The sequence below is a fragment of the Epinephelus moara genome, chromosome 6, assembly GCF_006386435.1.
Source record: "Epinephelus moara isolate mb chromosome 6, YSFRI_EMoa_1.0, whole genome shotgun sequence".
In the NCBI taxonomy this organism is placed as follows: Eukaryota; Metazoa; Chordata; class Actinopteri; order Perciformes; family Serranidae; genus Epinephelus; species Epinephelus moara.
Genome location: NC_065511.1, coordinates 35,194,822 through 35,218,267, shown reverse-complemented (window position 1 = coordinate 35,218,267; position 23,446 = coordinate 35,194,822). Strand labels below are relative to the sequence as shown.

General features: G+C 41.5%; 1 protein-coding gene across 3 annotated transcripts in view; it reads right to left on the bottom strand.

The window, feature by feature from the left end:
- gabbr1a (gamma-aminobutyric acid (GABA) B receptor, 1a) overlaps positions 1 to 23,446 on the bottom strand; it is a 121,772-nt gene that overhangs the window by 27,599 nt on the left and 70,727 nt on the right. For all 3 annotated transcript variants that reach the window (XM_050047968.1, XM_050047967.1, XM_050047965.1), the window contains exons 13-16: positions 19,303 to 19,548; positions 16,232 to 16,295; positions 15,272 to 15,349; positions 3,292 to 3,442 (exon numbers count right to left, since the gene is read on the bottom strand). In XM_050047968.1, the coding sequence (XP_049903925.1) occupies positions 3,292 to 3,442; positions 15,272 to 15,349; positions 16,232 to 16,295; positions 19,303 to 19,548 (539 nt within the window). The remainder of the gene's footprint in view (positions 1 to 3,291; positions 3,443 to 15,271; positions 15,350 to 16,231; positions 16,296 to 19,302; positions 19,549 to 23,446) is intronic.

The window sequence follows — 23,446 nt, the reverse complement described above, 5'->3', positions numbered from 1 at the left end:
TCACTTTCACTGGCAACACTGTTTACAAACAGCAACCAACAATAGCTTCATTACATGTGATGTCATACATCTGTGCACTGTCCAGATGGAGGGCAGGCGACTGGAGGCAAAGGCCACCGTTACTGCACAAATGCCTTTGATTTGAGCTGTCGACTTGAAAAAACAAAGGACATTTTAAGTCCTGAATATACTGTCACTGAGAAACGGTGGATGTGTATTAAAAAACCCTCCATCTTCAGTCTGGAGGAGTGGAGTCAACTAATTGCAAACGTAAGCATTAAAGTGTCAAACAAGCCTCGATTTGGATGCAATCACAATGTGACGTGACAACTTTGTTTTTACTAGGGCTGCCCCCAAATAGTTGACCAAACGTTAGTCAACCAGAAAGGTCATTAGTCTGCAAGATTTCATTGGTCGCTTAAAAATGTGAAACTCTATCAGGAGTTGCGCCTTGTCAAAATAAATTTAAACCTATATGACTGGACCATGTGGGAATTTAATTTGAAATGAGAGACACAGGAAGTGTCCAAGCTCAGCAGTCAGACAGGAGTCACGTTACAAACCAATCACAACCGACAGATATCTTTCCCTTCTTCACGCAGCTCTGCACGCTGGATTTCAGGTAAATAGGCTATACGGTGCTTATTAAGGTTGCTTAGCAACTTCAGACACAACCTGCCACCGCTCTCTTGAAAGCTGGCACAGAATAGGCACAAGAGCAGCACCCAGAGCTGGAGCTCGCGTTTTCCAGGCATGTGCATGGCCCCTAATTTCCAGGGCTGGTGCCTGTGGTTATTCCACAGGCTAGTTAATAACATGTCGGGCAGGAAATCCAAAGTGTGGGATCATTTTGAGAAGGTGAAGGATGAACCCAAGGTGATATGTAAACTCATCTTCATTGGTTGACTACAAACATGACGTATCATCTGAAACATGGAAGTAGCTACATGCCCATTAGCCCACAGCGTCATTAACAGGCGGCTCGCTCAGTGTGTGACGTGCACTTGTAGATAAAATATAGGCCTATATTAATGAAGGTTCATTAGTACGGTTTTGTATTTCTCTGTAATGTAGCACAGTGTTAACAATGTTACTGATACTATTCTTTCTCACACCTTCAACTCAAACCATTGTGTTGCCCCGCCCACAATATATCATCTAATAATTAAATTAATACCATAAACACGCGGGCGACTAGTTGACTAATGGTCCTAAATGATGACTATTGGTCGACTAGGAAAAACCCAGATTTTTAACCGCTATTCATGAAGTTACTGAGAATGGTTGACCGGGCAAGTAGAAAACTGTAGCTGAAGTTAGTTAATGTTAACTAGTAACACTAGCCTGACAGCGGTGCATCCATGTACAGAGTTGAAATATAAAAAACAGTTACTCAAGCACTTTACTCAACCGGCAAAGCGCTTTCATCAGCCGACTGTGTGACGTTACTCAGGTTAGGAGGTCTGGAGGATGAGGTTGTAACAGTGATGGCATCCACACCAGGCAAATCAGTCAAGTTGAGCGACAGATTACTTTACTTTGTTTTGTATGGATCACATGCAACATGAGTTTCAATTTTCTGATGACACCTGCTGCCTGCAGGTCCATCCAACCCTTTCATGTCGTCACTTTCCTCCAGTATATGGATTTATCACTTCCTGCCCTCCATCAGAATTTTGCGCATCATAATAGCCATGTGATTGCACACAAGCTATTTCTGTATACCTTTAAGGGGGATAAATTGTGGGTGTTTTTTTGCTTTTACGCTCTTCATGTTTGTTCCTTTACGAGGCATAAGTGATGAGCGATATCTCAGATAAACGTGAAAACAAGGTCGTCCTCCAAAGAGGGAGGTTATCATTAAAAGGGTTTTTTGAAAAGCTGAAAATAATGAGAATTGATAAAGTAGACGGCGCATCAGAGGTTAAATGTATTTTTTTTACGTGAAGGTCACCTGTTTGAGGAGTACTGAATTGAAAAGACATCCTGTAACAACACCCAGCTGCTCAGGCGGAGCTGATTTGCACTCCAAGTGCCAATGTCAGTATTTATAGGATGTGAGACAGAGAGAAAAAATAATTCACATGTTCAACAGAGATCCTTCGCTCTTTTGAGGTTAATGTAAATGCTGAATGGCACCACTGCTTCTCGAATTTAGGGACTACAAAGTTGGTGATTTGGGTGTGGCTTTTCTCAATCTAGCAGCTGGTTTCATTGTCACAGCTTAAGCATAGCCCGAGACCAAATGCAAATAGACTTCCTTTAAAAACTGCCTTTTGATCTCGGATTTCTAAGCTTAATACAAGTCTGTGAACCCGCCGCAGCATATCTCTGATGTCTTTCTAACATAGTATTTTTATGTTTGACCCGGGTCAAAGTGATTTAAAGTCCCATAAGTCCATGAGCTTATCGGGAGTTCTTCGGAAAGCTAGTGAGGTTTGTTCCTTTGGGGATCTCTGGCTGGCTCCGGTGTGCCAGGCAGGCCTTCTTCCAGCTTTGATTATATTTCAAACGCAGTTTCACCGAGGGCTGATCTCAGCAGCCAAAACACTATGAGTCAGATCAAATCAAATCAAATTTATTCACTAAGCTGTTTTTACAAAATGAGTTTGCCACCAACTGCCTTGTTAGGAGACAAAAATACATAACCAATCGACTTTTAAAAGCAAGAAAAAGTCAAATGCTATCACAGTCTTAAATGAGCAATCCTTTAGAAACTGTGACACTTTTTAAAGCTGTTATAATTAATATTTTTATAATGACAGTGTATCAAATGACGATGTGAAAGGAGTTGCTTATAGTGATAAACATGTTATCAGCTGAATCTGCAGCTCCATGCAACTTTACGGAGCTTTATAGTGAGTTTAAGCTCATTGTTCAGCTGTTGGCTGCAACTTGTCTCACCGTGACTGCTCTCACAGTGAAGTTTTCAGGTGCAGCAAGCAGCTGTTTCCAGCACTGTTTCAGAAAACACTGAAAAATTCCTAGAGCCCAAGATTGTTTCATTAAATGTCTTCTTTAGTCTGACCAACAGTCCAAAAGCCAAAGATATTCACAATTTTAGACCAAGAAAAGTGTTAAATCCAAACATTTGAGAAGCTGAAACCATTAAATATCTGCATTTTTTTTTTTTTTTTATTAAAAACTGACTTGAACAGTTAATTTATTCTCAGAATGTTTGCAGATTAATTTTCTGTCGCTTGGCCAATCGTTGCAGCTCTAATGAATCCACACACAGTATTTTAGTTTATCAGGGCAGGCCTGGGAATTGATGAGATTCAGTGAACACACCGGACGTTGCCGTTGTAGATGTTGAAGGTCAGACAGACGATGCCGAGCAGGATGCCGAGGCCAGCGAAGACGGAGACAGCCGCAAACAGCTTCTGGGACAAGAACCTGTACTCTTCGATCACCACTGTCCGATCGGCCGGAGGTCCAGCTCCTGAATGGAGAGAGTAAGAGATAAAAATGTGAAAAGAGAAAATGCTTCTTGTGCCATTGTCTCCGAGGACACATCCCACTGCGTTAATGAGGTAAATACTTTACTTAAAGCTCCTTTCTCACCTGTGCACAAGTGCCAGGGTTTGAGCCTCTCTCTCTGGGTTTCTTTTCACTTGTTACATAATTATTTCAGTCACTTTTTATACAGTTTAGTGGCAAAGTGCAAAAATCTGGCTCATCCTGGATGGGATTATAGAAACCACTATTTTACAAAACATTTATCTTCTGGTAAAATACATATTAAAAAAAACAAAGGATATAAACAAACATATCTTAAAGTACTTTCATATTTTTTAATTTAACAAACTTGGAATTTCAAATGAACTTTACACTGAAAAGATGTGATTAAGATCTTAATTTCTTCAAATAACTATAATATAAATTTTTCATATGTGAACAGCTAACTCAACCTTTGTGCATCACCCATATTTACAGAATCAATATCTATTTCTTATCTCACAAAACAAAAGTGTTAAGCAGTTCCTAGTAAAAAGCGGAAACAGAAAACAAAGTACAACTGAATGCAACACCATGAATGTCTAAACATGTGTGTCGTTATCACCGTAAATAAAAACAACATCACGTTTTTCATATTGAGTACACAGAACGTAACTATGTATATTCAAATAAGTGCTTGAGTGCGATTTTGAGGTACTTGCCCTAAACCTTAGTATGTCCATTTTATGCTACTTTATACACCAGGGCTGACACATAGAGACAGACAACCATTCACACTCACATTCACACCTACGGACAACTTAGAGTCACCAATTAACCTGCATGTCTTTGGACTGTGGGAAGAAGCTGGAGTACCTGGAGAAAACCCAAATCAATATATCAATAATAATGAATAAATGAATGAATGAGCCTTATTTATATTTATCTATTTTATTTATACAGCACCTTTCACGCACAGAATGCTGCACAAAGTGCTTTACAATTCAGCAGCAGATACAAACACAGCAAGAGATAAAACCATACAATCATATGGCACTTGTTCAATGAGAAATTAGAAAAAAAAAATTAAAACAGACTGCTGCTAGTTATAGGCTATATCAAAAAGATATGTTTTGAGAAGTTGTTTAAAAGTGTCCACTGAGCCAGCAAGTCTAATATATAAAAGAAGGGTCTTTCATATTTTTGGGCCGTAGTGGCTAAAAGAAGCATCCTCAAAGCTTTTTGCAGTGACATTAGGAACAATTAAAAGAGCAGCTGTGGAGGGTCTCAAAAATTTTCGTCAACAATGACGAGAGGATGACGAGCTACAAACAGATCTTGATAATAAAAACTATGATGAAAACGAGACATGATATGACGTGAAGTGGTGGACCTGTCCCAGCTGACATTGGGCGAGAGGCAGGGTACACCCTGGACAGGTCACCAGACTATCACAGAGCTGAGGGTACACCCTGGACAGGTCACCAGACTATCACAGAGCTGATACATAGAGACAGACAACCATTCACACTCACATTCACACCTACAGACAATTTAGAGTCACCAATTAACCTGCATGTCTTTGGACTGTGGGAGGAAGCTGGAGTACCTGGAGGAAACCCACGCTGACATGGGAAGAACATGCAGCTCCACACAGAGGGGCTCCTCCCTCCTGGATTCAAACCAGGAACCCTCTTGTTGTGAGGCGACAACACTAACCACTGCACCAGCGTGCCGCTTCAATCAAAGCTGTAAAAAGGCCGCAACCCCTACTGTGCCTCATTGCCCTGCTGTATTCTGCTTTTAACAATGAATGCGTATTTAATTTGTTTTAAAACTGTCTCGTCTTTGTCATTTAAAAAGCAACAATAAACCAACTAAAAGCTGACAATAAAGCTTATTTACAAAGTACTAAAACCAGGATAAATTCAGTAATTTGCAAAAACAACAAAATATGGCATTAATTCCTCGTAGCGCACTGTTGAGTGACCTTTAATCACAGCCGGGAAAATCCCTTCACCGCCACAGCCCTACCATCACCTCCAATGAATATTGATGATGCTGAAGCCCAGAGAAGTAAAACATGCAGTGCACTCCAACTGTTCCAATGATTCATACTTAAATGTCAATTTCATTACTATACTGTAATGTATAGCAAATAGACAACCTTGGTGTTAATTAGGGGAGAAAAAAGTGTGTGTTTATACAAACTATCTAATTATTTATGCCTGTGTATGTTTAAGGACTTCGTAGTGAGGACGGTTCAAAGAGGGGCAGATGGACAGGGAGCCTCGACTTACCCTCAACAGACTCTGACTATCTGTCTGTCTCAATCTGGGACTGCTTGCAGATTTGTGTGTCCATGTGTGTGTGTCCGTGTGAGTGAACCCCTCCCAGAGTATGGACTGTTAATGTACAGTATGCATGTTAAACACAGATACAGTAAGCATGAATGCCCAGGATGGTGCATATGAGTGCAGCGGAGCATTTCTGTGTGCATACCGGGTGTGATTAGTGTGTGTGTTTGTGTGAAAGAGAGAAATGGAGGGTGACAGAGTGTGTGTGTATGTGTCAGAAGGAAAGCAGAGCAGGAGTGTCAGCGCAGCGTGAAGCTGATGTGTCAGATGTCAGAGCAAAGTGTCAGAGTGTCGCCCCCTCGAGGGTCGCAGGGTGTCAACACGCCCATCACGCTCTCTGTTTAGATGCTTGTCACCGCCGCCACACAGCCGAGGTGTGTGTGGTGTCATCTGACTGAGGGGTGACGATAGAAGATGGTTTCTGCTGTTATATTTAACATTATAAGATCTTCTTAAAGCCACATGGAAAACAATGTATTAACTGTTCCATGATAATACTAGCCAAAGTATGAAAGTGTGATGGAAAACCAGTGGGGACGTCACAGCCTGGAAATATTTATTTTTATATCTTTTTAATTCCCAACAGTGGGTACATTTAAATGCACACTATCTTATTAGCAATAGTTGGGCATGTATACAACCTCCTCAGAGCATGCGTCTCATCTGGGGTTTCTACCACAGATTGCAACGCACAGCCTCTTGCCTGTTTGCAGTGCGCTCCGTGCGTTGTCATGGATGTGTTGTACACAAACCAACTAATCAACAGTTTGCAGGGTTGTGGGGTAGAGATGCATGCCCAAAAGAAAACCCCACATTTCCGGTCAGCAGGAGAATTCACTGTCTTTTAAACATTACGAGAGACATGGATATCAACAGGTTTTTTTGTGTGCACAAATACCACCATGCTGACCTTTTCAAGATGGTGGTTGAATGAATGAAAGGGGGAGACTGTGTTCACACTGCTGAACAAGTGCGCCACCAGTGGGAAAAATTCTGGCACGAGCAACAGCCGTTCCACTTTCCATATTTTGGACATGATTACCGTACTTCCTTTATACCATATTAAAAAATGAATGCCGAAAGTTATTTCTTTAACTACTGCTTTATGTTACTATTACTGAAGTCTGCTGCTAAATTCAGCTTCATGTTTCGCTCAGAACAGTTTTTAATAAATCAGAAAAAACGTGTAAACTGCGTCATTAATGCAGACGAGCGGAGGATTAGCTGGGAAACTTTAGAAGGAGCAAATGTTTACCTTAAGCTAGCTCGGGCCATGTTAAAGTTAACAATATTTTAACGGAGCAAGGTGAGCAAATTGCTAGCGTGCTCGCTTGAAAAGGAAAAAAAACAACAATGCTTTAAGATGGCAGAGGTATGATTACATAATCCTGTTTGAGCTATAACAGGCAGTGTGTTCTGCGTTTTATTTCCCAATTGCTCTTGGAAAGAAGAATAGAGTACTGTAAGCAAACCAAGCCGGGCGTTGAACCCTAAGTCACGCAAGGTATTGTGGAAGCTAGGAATTAGGTGGATAACATCTCCCGGGAGCCCACAATTGGATCCAAAAACATTTTTATCAAACACACATCAACGTCTACAGCAGGCAAAACAACATATGCACGACTTAGGTGAATTAAATTAAAGACTTTGAGTACCTTCTAAGGTCTGGTTTCAGAGAAAACTGATTTTTTGAAGTTGAAGTTTTAAGATACCCTGAATACGCTTCTGTTTCAGCTTCCCACATTGTTCACGTGACGTTAAAGAAAATGTGTTTTGTGGTTTATGTGGATGTTTTGGGAATTAGAAGTGTTTGTCCATCTGTGCAATTTACAGCATATCTACTACATGAACTACATGAGAGCACATGAGAGTACACAACAACTGTTGATGTGTTGAACAGTGGCACAAATGTGCAGTGGCCCGGACTCGTCACATATGTGTGTTTTAAAGATCCTAAGGTAGGTAGAACCAAGTGTGACATATGCTGACAGAGTTTTAACAAAAACCAAGTAGCCGAAGTGAAACTAGAACTTAAAAGTTCAGTTCAGAAGTAAAAAGAAAAGCATTAAAATGCTGCTGACATTTGTAACGGCGTTAATAAGTAAAAGTACAGCCTTGGAACAGAGCCTTTCTCAACAGTCTGCCCTGTGGCTCGCTTCATGTGTATTAAAAAATGATCTAATATCATTTATTCAACACTTACAATGTTTTTCTGCTGCCTTTAATGGACACCGCTTCCCATAAGCCCCACAGTGGACCTTTGTGTTACTGAGGCAGCAGTGATCACGGCTAAACATTTAGAAAAATAACTTCAGAGGAGAGTGTTGTTTAGTTTTATGAATATGGATCACACCAAGTTAGGATGACACACGCACCCGGACTGCCACACTTGTAAATTTTCATGGGAGCTGTAGTTTTCTGAATGCTGACAAATTAATCATTGTTTGGCGTTATTCAATTCAAAAAGGTTTGAATTTCTTACAGTTGACTTGTCCTAATATGGAGTGTAAACACCAGGAACATGCTTCATGTTTCTGAAATGCTGAATGAAAGATTGCATTGTAGTTAGAGAAGCTAGTGTGACAGAGGATAGCCTGGATATGACATCATGACTTTGGCTTTTACATCCATTTCAGCATCTTTGCACTGGCTTACTCGATTTTAAAAATGTAATTAATGTTTACAAGGCTCAGAATGGTTAAGCACCTCCAAACTTAGTCGGCTGTCTCGCCAGGTGGCCAGACTACAAGTCGGAAAAAGAAGAAAATCCGGAGGAAAGAAGTGAGCTTAGCGGACCTCTGTAGCTCCTCATCTCTGCTGCAGAGTCGAGGCTCGAGACTATATTAGCTACTACTGTCATAATACTGCGTTCTGTATACCTTGGAAGTTGCAGGTCAGAGCTGGGAAGGACGTCACACCTGAGTTAACCATGTCCCAGCACAACAAGTTGGAAAACCAAGATGCAATACCAGTTTTCGCTAGGTTAGCCATTGTTAGCAATACCATCTGATTACAGCGCATATGCTGCATTTTCTAAATACAAACACGGTATCAACATGTCAACAGATGAAGCTGGACTGGACAGTGGGTATGACTAATTTAATGAGGCACAAATTAGATAGAAGTGCTATTAAGCAGTATATTACTACAGCTTTCACTATTGTTAATGTGCGGAGCAGCCATTTTGGATTTTGAGGGGGATGTTGGTGAGGTTCCCTCAACTCTCGGAGCGGATATCCGACTTCAGCGGGTGCTCTAGTGGGAATTTACAACTGGGAACTCAGAAATTCTAACTGCCAAGTGCAAATGGAACACACCATAACACACCTGTACTGTTTTACCATACACATTATTTCTTTATACATCTGTCTCTAAACCAAAATCAGTGTGCTGCTACTTAAGATCTGAATCTGGGGATATAATGTGATGTGTTCCACGGTCATGACTGTTGGGTGTGTTTTTATGGGTATGTGTTGCTTGTGTAAATTATATGTCTAACTTGTGGAAGAATTTTTTGAGTGGAGCTGTCTGAGGACGCAAAATAAATATCAGTGTAAACTGTAATTAAGTTGTATCGTATCGTATGACATCATACATGTGCTAGTTTGGCTTGATTTGGTTTGACTACTAGACACATCATCCCAGTGCAACAGGGATTTGCATCTACATCACAAAAGGGCTGCCTGCTTGAAGGTGCGCTGTGAACATTTGGAAGTACAAAAAAACTGCAGTGCATCGAATGGCCACTTGAGGCTGGCTCCAAAACAGAGTAAATCCCATCGACTACCATATTAAAATGCCCAACTTTACAGTAAAAATAAACATGTTTACAGCCTGGGACAAAAAATAGTTTTGGTCTCTACATTGACGACAACTGTACAGTGGCTGAAATTTTTATAACGCAGCAGTTTACATTTTATTGAGGCTTAAAGTTACGCATTTTTAAGGGCAGGGCTGCTGAAGTGACAAGTCGTCTGTAAGGCATCGCTACAGTTTATGAGTCAGATTCACCCCTCGCTCCTCCACAGGGCCCCCCTTTTGTCCAACTATGCTCACTTGGCGTCAGCCGAGATGCCAAACTCGATGAGTGATGTCACGGTAGGCTTGGGCAGTAAATAATTTTTCAGACTTTCCTGAAATTTCGCTGGAATATACGTTATATGACTGTATGAGTGTACCCCACCACCCCCACCACACACACACACACACACACACACACAGACCCGTGAGTTTGCTGTTATTTCGGTAAGCTCTCTAACTAACTCACAAAATGTACATTAATATAATATTCTCACACTTATTTTCCTTATAAAACAAGAACTACAACTGTACACTTTTTCTTTCTGTTTCTCTCAGTCACAGAACTACACCAGGATTAAGTGCCTCATTAACACATCGTAAAACACACTTCAAACTCACACACAGAAACAAAATAAAACTCACCCATACTGTCTTGCTTACTTTTGTTACTCATCCACTTAGTTAGACCACTGTTCAGACTGTCTACAGTCCTGTAACCTATCCCTCTACCACTCGGAGTGACGTTGTCTCTTGGATCAATTGCCTGTTCCACCAGTAGAGACAGGAAACTGACCTCTGGTGGCTTGTGATGTACACTACATACAATGAGATTAATAGAAAGAGGAGCGCCTGTATTTATGATGTACTGTGTGGATTTCTAAATACTCTGGGTCCCATAATAGCTTATGTCATGGAAGCTACTACCATTATATATAAAGTCTTCGTTAATGACGTTTAAAAACAGCGGGTTAATATAAATTTAATACCCTTTTTCCATTGTCACTCTTGGCTGCGCTAAGTAAAGCCATGCCACGCCAAACCGCGCCGGAGATGGACTTTCTCAACAGTAGGTCCAAAGGCCAGGCTGCCCACCCTCAAGCAGGTCGCGGTGACATCTTGATGACTGCAGCCAACCCTCAACGACCCTCCTTCTCTCCCCCATACAAGTGTGTGTGTTGGGAGACTCTATTCACCTCTGTCTGCAGGAGACCAGAGAGGAAGGCGTTTTTAAAAGTCTCTGCGTTCAGCTCTTAGTACTCTTGTAGCTTCTAACTGAATCTCTGTGGTTTGGAGTTTAGTTTCTCTCCTGCGTCCTGTTTTTACTTTAGATATCTGCTTTATTTTACTGTTTCATGTTAGCTATCAGCTGTATTAAAAGTTGTGTGAAGTTGCTGCCGTAAACTCAACATTTCCTTATTTTGGTGCTTCGCAAAAAAAGTTAATACATGACAAAATAACTGGGGACTTTTATTGTGAAGAATCTACAGGAAATTAAATGTGTTATCACTGAATTAGCGGAACTTTGCTAACAGCTTCTCTTCAATGGGGCGGCAGTAGCTCAGTCCATAGGGACTTGGGTTGGGAACCGGAGGGTCGCCTGTTCGAGTCCCCGTCTGGACCAAAATATGGAGCGTGGACTGGTGGCTGGAGAGGTGCCAGTTCACCTCCTGGGCACTGCCGAGGTGCCCTTGAGCAAGGTACCGAACCCCCCAACCGCTCAGGGCGCCTCACCAAGGGCAGCCCCCTCACTCTGACATCTCTCCAATTTGTGCATGTATAGGTCCTGTTTGTGCATGTGGAGGAAATAAACTTAAACTTAAACTTAAACAATAAAGGCAAGTCTCATAATACGGCAGGGAGAAACGACACCTTCAAGAAGGTAGCCCTGTTATAATGGAAATGCAAATCCCTGCTGTGCTGGGCTGACAGCCCAAACCAAACTAAACCAAGCCAAGCCAGCTCATGACTGTCGAAAAAGGGTACAAAAGTACCAAATGTACTGAGAGCTTGACACAGAGACTTAAAAAATGTGTTTCTCTCTGGTCTCCTGCATAAAACTGAGTTGAGTCTTGCAGGGGGAGATGGGGTCGTTAAGAGTTGGCTGCAGTTGGCGAGACATCACCGCTACCCGGTTGGAGGCAGTCAGGCGTGCTTTTGGCCCAACTCCAGAGATGGTCCATCTCGGGCGTAGCTCCACATGTTTAAACTGACAATGGAAACACGGCCTAAATTGCAAATGGAAAAGCCCTACTGGTAAAGTTGCATTGTGGGTGATGTAGGCATGAGGTTTAAACAAGGAAGAAGAATGTGTGGAATAAAAAAGCCGATATCTCTGGTTCTGCTGCTTTGATTTAAAACGTTTTTCAATCTTTTCATTACGGGTCTAACAATGTTATCACAGCGCAATACTGAATCAGCGGAGAACTCTTTCAAAAAACATCTCACGTTTTTAATTTTGCTTTAAGTCTGTATCTTTGTTTTTATTGAATATGACTTAAAATTTAATTTTCATTTCATTTAATCTTATTTTAATTAGTGAATTCAATTGTTATCAATCTTTCATGTTTTATTGTATTTTAATATTTAGTTTGCTATCTTTTAATTCATTTGTTTAAATGTTTTTTATTAAACATAAAGCACTTCGGGCTATGTATGAAAGGTCCTGAGCAGATAAAATGTATGGCAATTCCTATTTCACTCTGTCTAAAAGAAGATACTAACAACTGTGAATGAATGAATGAATGAATGAATGTACAGCATGGATCAGTAGTAATTATTGCTGTGTGTATATGTGTGTGTGTGCATGTGTCGACTGTCCATTCAGTCAGTGCGTTTGCACCATTTAAACCCTCCTCCGTCCTTGATCAAGGAATCAGGACAGGGTGTTGCCATGGAGACGCAGCTCTATAACAGTTGCCACAGCGATTAGAAGAAGAGCTGAGCTGAAGTGGTTGTTAGGGCGACCGTGAAGAGAGCGAGAAAGTGAGGCAGGGAGGCGCCTGGTAAACACACAGGAAAACAAGCGGAGGGGTTAAGTTGAGAACCCCCGTTTGTGCTCCACCCTGTCACAGTGGAGCAAATGAAGCGCGCCCCCCCCCCCACGACACAAAAAAAAAAAAACTTTCCCAAACTGAGTCAGCTCCAGTGAGCAGGAAATTACTCATTTCCTCGCAACAAGTAGATGTCAGATGGATGTGTCTTTATTTGGTAAACAGTGAAAAATGAAGTCAAGCTCCGATAGAGGAAGCGAGGCACAAAGAGAGTCAACAAAACTCACCTCTGAGCTGGAGAGCGAGTCAGTTTCAACCCAGCGGGTTTTAACTGGGCTAACACAGAGCCAGTCACGTTGCAACAAGCCAAACTAAAGAGCTGGCAGCTGGCCTGGTGAAGGACATGTTGCCTACATGCATACAGGTCACCCGTCCCTCGCCACTGATGCTGACCTGGAATCACTACCTCTTCTGGGTTCAGTTAAGCCTTGGCAACTGATCGTTTCCTTAAAAGCCTAAAAAAAGGCGGCTCTCCACGGACCACCGAGGCGTGCAGGATTGATTAGTGGCACACTCTGTCCAGGCACAAGTATGTCACCTCTCCAGGGAGGGACAGGCCAGTAAACAACCACAGCATTGGTGTTGGTGTCTGAGGAAAATCACCAGTAATAGGTTTTCACAGCAAACTAGAATACGGGCAGCAGGAGTTAGAGAGAAGGTTCTGGATTGTGTGACGTGAGATCGAGCTTCTTCCTTTAGAAGAATGACGTAAGAACAAAGTCTGGAGAGGGAGCGACGTGAGGCAAAGGGGAAAGAGACAGGTGCACGCCGGTGTTCCCAAAACAACAGGGCAGTTATTGTATTTGGCCCGTTGGTTTGTCCCACTTACCAACTCGGTCAGCAGTTGGAGCTGCAGCAGTGACTGTGAGGCAATTAAGGTACTTTAAAACCCTCAGCGCCTGATTGCTGCAATTTGCCTCAAAACTCGCACTTTTTTATTTTTTTTAGTTAATGTTTATTTGTGTCGGACCGAGGGTGTCGCATAAACCAATACCACACAACACAGCATGTACAGCCTTAGCCAATTTGCAATGCCTGTCCCTAGATGGGCCTTTAGAATACATAAAACTCAACAACACAAGAGACAGAACAAAACCAAAACTCAACGATATATGTGTACATTAAGAACACAAAACTCAACGAGAAAAACACAGACACATGCTATGGCATAATAAAGTACTAGGGGTGTAACTATACATTGATCTGGATTGATATATCAATTAATGCCGAAAAATCTACATATCATCGTCTTTAAGATACACCTTAATCGTGAAATTCACATGGCACGTCTGTGTCAGTAATTCTGTCCAAGCAGGCCTCTTCTTCAAACCGTGCTAGTGGCCGAGCACCAGGCAGACAATGGTGAGGAGCCAAGGCAAAGACAATAAGGATTTTAACTGATATTGTCATGTTGGCTGCCTTAAAGTCAATAAAAAGTCAGAAAATAATGAAACAAAAAATCCAAAGCTATTTAATCATCATGTATGCCAAAGAAAAGCATCAAATACTCACATCGAAGAACCCTGACACCAGCAAATGTTTGGCTTTTTTGCTTGAAAAAATGACTTAAATTGATTATTCGATTATCAAAATAGTTGCCAATTAATTTTCTGTCGATCGATTAATCAATTAATTGACTAATAATTGTGGCTCTTATCGTCACATATGGATTGCAGGCTCCTGAACTGAATCTAACTGAAATAATTTTGTGGCAGACTTCTTGCTATCAGGAAATATGCTACCGTTGTTCACAGAATCAATATAATATCGTATCATGATGAAACTTAGAAAGAACCATAGAAACAAGAAGCACCAGATCACTCACGACCTCATGAATCATCTTCATCAATTAAGTTGAATTGATCCCAGTCAGGATCCAGTCTGAGTTCTGCAGGTAAGGAACGCCACATTCTCTTGCACTCTCTGAGGATATCATTATCTACAATGTCCATTCCCAATAATTGCCCATAAATCTGTTTAGAAATTAGAAAACAGACGCACCTTATATTCCAGAACTTGCCTGAAAATCATCACATTTTTACGTTCCCTTCAATATAAAAGTAACACACTGACAGTTGTCTGTACATCTATTTGTAAACTGCCAACAGGAACTGCTAATTGCTAATTCAGCATACTTTTTATAGTGCCAGTTTGCCAAAATGTAAACATATCTAGGCTAAAAATAAAAGTTGTAGCCCAGAGGTAGCGCACTGTATTGCTAGGGAGGTGTAGTTATCCTCGATTTTGTCTGAGGGAGAACCCACAGTGTTAGACTTTGAAAACTCCTGGGTTAGCCAGTCAAACCGTAGCTGCTGCCCAGTTTGATTACTGTGCATCTGCTGCGCCAACATTCTAACACATGCTGGACAGTGAGTGTGCAGGCGGCTCATTTTGGGCGAGCGTCAGCAGCCAAATAACTAGCTTCACCCAAACTAGTGGTTGCAGAAAATCCAGCATGATTATATGTCATTTACACAGCCAGATAGTCTAAATAAAGCCACACTGAGGAGGTCTAATGTCAGAGCACATAAAAAATGTGACCCTGTTGACTCACAGCATGACAGACGGGATGCAAACACAGACACAGGAAGCTGGGTGAAGACAGTGCCATGAACTCCATCTTACCTATCCAAACATCATTTCCAAACCAGGAGAGGTTCTTTTGAGAGCTGTCATAGTAACCGATCTTCTTGTAACTGCCTCCTGGATGATTGGGAAGGAAAAAGAAACAGCGGGACAAGGAGTGAGAGAGTGAAATAAAAGCACAAAAGTCAAAGAGAAAGAATAGCTTAATTAGTATTGCATGTGTAATTCATTTCCTCCCCTGGTGTTGTGTGGCGGATCATGATTTCAGACAATACAGCACAACTTGACAGAACTGATTTCAATTCATAAAACCGCCATTTAGCTATTTTTCGTTGGTTCCTGTGGCTTCATGCTAATGGTATGCGTGGGTACAGAAAAGACACACAATGAACAGATAAAAGAAATGAGGGATGAAAAGGTGCATAAAGAAGGACAAATAAAGAAGTACCAAGGGGAGAAGGAGGACAAAAAAAGGAGCTTATGTGGCAGTCTTGACCAGGAATACTGATGAGGCCCCACAGTGATTCAGGGATGCAAGTCAGGTCGTCTCATTGTGGATGTCAAATTACCTCGACACCACAACAGGAAATATGAGACCGAAAGGAGCAGGATTATAAATTCCCATCCTTTAGGACGCCAAAGGGAACAGAGGTAGAAAATAATCCTCAACCTTATCCTGTGCGGGGAAACTCATTAAGTCACTGGTGACAAATAGGATGCCATTTCCAGAAACAGCTTAAAACGAAGGCTTGTGCCCAATTAGAGCGAAGCCTTGAGTCAACACATTCCTGCATCAAGCCCATTCGCATGTGCAATTATAAGATATTGAGACCAATCACAGTGAAGCCCCCCAAACAGAGAGGCTTTGCCTTGAAATGAACTGAGAGCAACGATCGATACATGAGGAATACAGTCAGCTGTGACTTTTTTTTTAATGAATAAGTGGCATTTACTACTGCAACACAACATCTGTGGGAGGACAGTGTGGGAGTGTTTTACCTTGCAGTTGCTCGATAAGCGTCATTGCCATCCTGGAACCCTGAGCGTCAAACACCACTTGGCCCTGAGACACAGACAGGAGGAGGTGTTTTTTAATGCAAATGATTAAAGGAAGAGTTTGACATTTTTATAAATACACACATTTGCTTTCTTGCCAAGAGTTAGTTGCAAGGATTGACACCTCTCTCATGTTTGTACCAAGCCGCCACCTCCGGGGCTGAAAAATGAAGCCAAAGTGGAAGTGCCAAAAACTGCAGTTCCTCTAATGGCCACTTGAGGCTGACTTCAAGAGCAAGTCAATCCCCACAGACCCCCATGTTAAAATGTCCAACTTTACAGCAGAAACATGTTTACAGCCGGGAACAAAAATGTTTGTGGTCTCTATAGTTAATTTCCCCCTTTAGACAAATGTATGAAGAGCAAATTTTTATTTATTGTTTTTATTAAGGCTTTAAGTTATACATGATTAAAGGCGAGGCCGCTTTGAACGCTAAGCTGTCTGTGAGGTCACCACAGTCTATAGTCCATTTTACACTGCCTCTTCAAGGCAGGAATTTTACACCATTATGCCGCCTTGCCATTCTGTATAAAAAGTACAATCCTGGAACAGGGGGACAGAGTTGTCTCGCCTTTAAGCCGACTGCAGCAGAGGTAACAGCGCCAAAATGACCTCTGGGTGAAAGGGACATCCAGCGGGATGGAACTATGGACGAGGGCGTGGAGTTTTGACGACATATTATGTGTGCAACCAGCTGGTGGGAGATTTAAAAAGCAGCTGATAGCAGTTAGCAGCTAACTCAAAGAAGATGACTAGCAGCCTGAAAATGTCCACAAACTGGGAAAACAATGAGCTGAGGGAGCTCCTTACCCTCCGAGCAGAGGACGAGATCAGCTGCCATATAAAAATGACTGTAAATACTTGTTACTGCCATGTTATGCCATTGTTATTGTTTATAAAGTGGCGGACGCTGTTGTGTTGTGCATGTCATGCCCATCATGCCTCTTTTGCTTCCCTGCTACCGGAATGCTGCCTAAAATCACACACTGGAGCGGCATGATGCTACAGTTGTTTTCTTCTGTATGAAAAGCAAAGGTGGTGTAAAGATAGGACTTTGAAGCGGCCCTATAGTGCGATCTCTGTGTAAAAAGGGGCGTGTGAGTCACATCCACCTCTTGTTCCCCTACAGCTCCACCCTCTCTTCCAAATATGCTCACTTCTGGCTCCAAAAATCCAAGATGGCGACAACCAAAATGCCAAACTTGAGGCTTCCAAAACAATGGATGACGTCACAATGGCTATGTTCATTATTTTTATACAGTGTATGGTTTGTATTCAAAATATGATGCTATAGCCAGCAGCCAGATAGAACCAATAAAGACTGGATACTGGGAAAACAGTTAGCCTGGTACAACCAAAGATTTACTAAGACATTCAGGCAGATTTAAAACAAATCTAACTGCCAATAAATGGTAAAGTTATTACATGACATTGGGTGAGAGCGGGGTTCACCCTGGGCAGGTCGCAAAACTATCACAGGGCTGACACATAGAGACAGACAACCATCTATGCTATCATTCACACCTACAGCTAATTAAGAGTCTGTGGGAGGAAGCTGAAGTACCCGGGAAAACCCACGCAGACACAAGGAGAACATGCAAACTCCGCACAGAGGGTCTCCCCCACCAGAGAGTTTGAACCCCCCACCCCGGGTTTGAAAATGTATAATTGACCCAAATTCTATTTTCAATCATGTTACTTTTTCAATTTAAACTCAGTTGCCATTTTATTAAGTAGGCTACACCTGTAAAATCTTATACATCCATCCATCCATCCATCCATCCATCCATTTTCATCCATTTTCATCCGCTTATCTGAGGCCGGGTCGTGGGAGCAGCAGGCCAAGCAAAGCACCCCAGACGTCCCTCTCCCCAGCAATGCCTTCCAGCTCCTCCTGGGGGACCCCAAGGCGTTCCCAAACCAGATGAGATATGCAGTCCCTCCAGCGTGTTCTGGGTCTGCCCTGGGGGCCTCCTACCCGATATAACAACTCAGCCATGCATTCTACCTCACTTGAAAAACACAGAAGTCACCCTTTAACTATATGCTTATTGCTGAGGTTGTAGTGTGCATTAGTGTTAAACTGGACTGAATTATATTGAGGTCTTTCTACTGTTTTGTAGGCCCCATTTACAAACACGAGTGGGGGAAAATACCAGAAACACATCTGAGTACAATTCAGTCCAGTGCAACACCACTGCAAACTACAACCTCAGTAATAAACATAAAGTTGAATTAACAAGAAGTTTTAAGAAAAACTGGCCATAAAAGGCTGCATAAAGGTAGAATATGTGGCAGAGCTGCTGCTGTGGATTGCAGTAGATTTTACAGGTTTGCCTAACAAGCTGTCCAGGGAGCGAATGCGAACACTTACTTTATTATACTAAATTCAATTATTCTTATTTTCCTTCCGGAAATAGTGGACACTCAGGAGCTGATATCTGTCCACAAGGAGTATTTTTACTCTCTTTCTGCAGGTCAGTTTGCTTCTTTAGTAACTCTAATAAAGTCTTTCACTAAAGAATGTAACTAGTTAGTGATTTTGCCACTGGCTAAATCTTAAAACACAGCAGTAGCAGGGGTGGTGGTGGTTTCAAACAAGCACAAGCCCAGAATAAAAGAAAATATGCAGAAAGATGGTGGCATATCAAATCTACTGTTATTATCTCCTGTAAAGAATAAAGATACCATTTGTAACTTTAACACTATGCACTTCTATCAGACATCTCTGACTTTGTGAAATCAAACACTCTTCTTCATTTGTTCCTTCCCTTCACATGAATATATATTTTATATTTTAGGCCTTTGCACAGATTTGAGACAAGTGAGTCTACACAGTTTGATCACCATAAGAAGTAACAACTGGAATTCTAAAGCTTAAAAAGCACAGCATTAAAAAATACCTGTACATAACACTGCATATTCATATGTTGCACATAGCGATGGTGTACCATATTTAGGAAGAAGAGGTTATAATCGGCACTTCTTTCCTTTCTTTTTTCTCTGTACTTACCGAAACACCTTCAAAAGAGCTTGTGTTGAGCGCCCTGTAGATCTCAGAGGTGATGTCATGGTTGTTGTAGTTGAAATCCTCCAGTCGTCGGCCCTTGGCCTTCAGTGGTGCCACGGTCTTATTGAGGGCAAGGGCCAGAGCCCACACTGCATCGTAGGCTAGAGGGGCCTCTTGAAAACCACCAGTCTCTTCTGGGTTCTTTCCACCCAGACGGGACATCAAGGCGGCGATAAACTCCTGCGATGTCTGATAGAAACAGGACAGAAAGGAAAGATGAGTCCTTCGGACAAAATGCACATTAATATGTCTATTACTCAATTTCAAAGAGGAGGAGACAGTGGTGGATCATCAGGGGCATTTATAAGTCCTACATGATGACAACATTCTCTGCAAAAATTTGGGTTGGATTTTCTTTAAACATTGAATTTTAGACCGACATTAAAAAGAAAACACTGTTTCTAATAAGTGAGTCACCGTTGTTTACCGTGACTATTGATCAAAGTAACAGTTCAAGATTTTGTAAAATACGCTTTTTTGCTTTCTTGCTGAGATTTTGATATCTCTTTCATGCCTGTAAGCTAAATGAGAGGCTACAACCAGCAGGCGATTAATGAGCTCAGCATTTAACACTGGAAACAAAGGGAGAAGGCTAGCCCAGCTCTGTCCAAAGTTACATTTCTGTTTGTATAGAAAACTGTATTACTCAAACAGGATACAACGTGCAATTAAAGCAAATGAAAGCCCGGGCTACTAATTGAAGTTTTACGGGATTTTATGTCGTAGTAAAAAACATGAAAATGCCTTTAGCTTGTGTTAAAAACAGACACACCACACCACAGTCAGTTAACCACCCTATTTCAAGCATCCAATCAAAGACCTATTGAAAAAAACAATTGGCTTCAAGACAAGGGACAGAAATACTAACTCATTTCCGTGCTCATTCCTGTAACACTTTAAATATGCTGCACCGACTGAAAGAGGAAGCTAAAATATTTCTTTGTTGGTTCTTCTAATATTACAGATACTCCTTTTGCAACTTTAGGAGATTAGCCAAAGTGAGGTGCTGTGATAAGAGTTACAAGCAAGGAGAGGTATTGTGTCTCTGATGTGGATTATTACCGTCCTGCTTTTAACTGACACTGGAAACAAATATAAAACGCTCACATGTGGGTGCAGCTTAACACAAAGACATTCAGTCTTAAAAGATATATGTAACATGTGGCACCAGACTGAACATGACCGATCCTGAAAATCAAAGAAATAATTTTCAACTTTATTCTAATGTTTTCTTTTCCTCAAACAAATGTACAATTCAGCTGTTTTTGTAATTAAACACCAATAAACATTATCTCCCTCTGAATGCGGGGATGACTACATGTGTGACGGGAGAATAATTGCTACCAATCATCAAGGTGTCCCTGTGGATTCTCTGAGGCCAATTAGGGCCCACACACCCCCCCAGTTCAGTTATGTCAAATTCATCTCATTGAAATTCCACCTTGGCATTTGGCATTTAAATCTGCCACTACCTACTGAAATCTAGCTGACAATGTGCTATTGCAGACCCTGCAGTACTGGCACACCGGCTTCATCTGAATGCTCTATCGAGGAGAAATATGCCAATTTCAAACTTGGAAATTGAATTTGAATAGATTGACTATGAGTTCGGGCTGTAATTCTTATCACCCATTGAGCAGCACGTCAACAGCTAAATCAGCAGGTAGCGGCAGGTGCTGTATGAATATAAACAACAGCTGCTGATGAAGTGTGAGAGAGGGAAAGGAGGGGCACGAGGGGGAGAAGGGAAGGGGAGGGGGGTGGATGGTGGAAAAGGTGGGGATGAAGAAATGATAAGGAGAAGGGAAAGGTGGGTAAACAAGAAGAATGAAAGGATGATCCACCATAGACCAGCAGAGCCAGAGAAGGTCGAACAATGGGAGAGAGGAAGAGACAGTTTAAGAGGATTAGAGAAGGTGAACAGAGGAGAGTGACGGGCGAAAGAGAAGCAGAGAGCGACTGCTACCTGCGAGGAAATATTATAAAGGAAGACATTCAGAAAGAGTGTGACAGTATTAAACATGTATTTCTCTACCTGATATCAACGGTTTATGAAACATAATATTGATTCAGGTCAAACACAGTTCACTGACGCCATGACGTTATTGTTCCAAACACTGTTGCCTGGGGAAAACTCTATCTCATGGGAATCGATCAATCTTACACAGACAGCAGGATGGAGTTTGTTAGGGACACGGATAAGAAGCAGGATATAGTTGAAAAGATTCGTGTTAACCACAATGAATGAACAGACAAAAGAGCTCGAACTACATTAACTAAAAATTCAAGAAGGAAGACATCACAGTGTTTGGCTGACAAGTGATCACTGAGAAGTGCAGGAACACCACAGAAATTAAAAACTAGCAAAAGATATCACCTTTCACCAACCACAGCACTGAAAATACCACATAAAATTTGAGCTGTACGCCTGATTGTCTGCTGCATCTGCCAACTCACACATTGACCCTGAGTAGTCATGCAATATTGACACTTTTTACACACAGTCTACACACACCACACATCCAATTTTTTGACTTAATGAAAAAAAAAATTATAACTGAGAAAACCACCGACAGGACACTGGTCAACCAGCTGCAGCCAGCACACTGCAGTGAAGTTAGTTTAAAGTTGGATATTTGACAGACATTCCCTCCAGACCAAGCACCGTCTTCTTAGTTTCACCCGATGTTAGCAGTACAAGTACAGTTTGTGTGTGACGTATGTCAGGTGACATTACGTTAATAACATCTTACTTATTTTAAGCCAAACTGTAATGTTTTTTCCACAATCTTTTCTTGCCTAACACTCGCGATGGACGTGATGTGAATGACGCAAAATTTGCAAATTAAGTAGCGCGATTTAGCGTCATTCTCTTATTCACAAGAGTTGAAAAATCTCAACTGAAACAACCAATTTGTGCCCCGATAGCCAATCAGCATTGAGATCCTCTGGGGACGCTTGACACTGAGGATGCACCGGCTGAAGTTCATTCATCGATTCAGCGACTTCACGTGCATATGACGCGAGTTAAAGGTGATTATACTTGTGCGGCGGACCCTTCACCATAGCCTATGCACATTGCCTACGCCGTTGTGAGCATTTATACTTGTGCGGTGGTGTGTCTGTGTAACTCTGCAGTTACACCTCCAAAACACTAGATGGCAGTGGATGTTTCTATGAAGTGCTGTAAAGTTTGGTTGATTCAAACACACATTAAACACACATTAAACATGGCTTAATAGAGACAATTTCAAACACAAGTACATAAATCAGCTTCACTATAACTCAGCATTCACAGACAAAGCACTTGTCTTTATCTGGACACATTTTCCCCACAAATACAACATGCTAATGTTTTTAGCACAAGCCTATGGCATTTTACATTGTATAAATTAGCCTAACGGCTAGCGGACTTCTCTCTACTCATATGAAGCCAGGGACAACAGCAACATTTAACAAAGGTGACATTAAAAAATCCGGCTCCATTACAACTCACAAGGTTCACTGACAAAACAACTGTCTTATGCTAAACATATTTTACAAAAAATTATAAGATGCTAATGTTAGTAGCACAAGCCTATGGCATTTTACACTGTATAAATTAGCCTAGCGATGATCAGAGATTTCCTCTGCTCATATGAAGTCAGATTTAATCACACACAAGGTTTAAAGCGCTATTTTGTGGAGGCTTTACTGTCTTCACAATTTATTGTTTCTTATATGATAGGAAAGAACTTCTGGTCCAGAGACAAAATAGTAAAAGATGCACAATAGACGACAAGTTGATCTTCAATTGACGGTTTAATTAAAAAAAAAACACATCTGGAATCATTATACATTCCTCTAACCCATGTGATGTTTTTCTCAGGGACCCCCTACGTACCTTGGGTCTCTGCCCAAACCAGATCCAGATGTGCTGGCCATCAATCAATAAAATGAATACAAACATGATGTATGCCTATGCCTAGGTCACTTCATTCTAACATTATATGTGAAATTAAAGTTCCACTGAGGGAACCTAAAGCGTAGGTACGGCGTCGATCCGACACAGAAGTATAAATTCTTATTCACACATTTGAAGCAGATA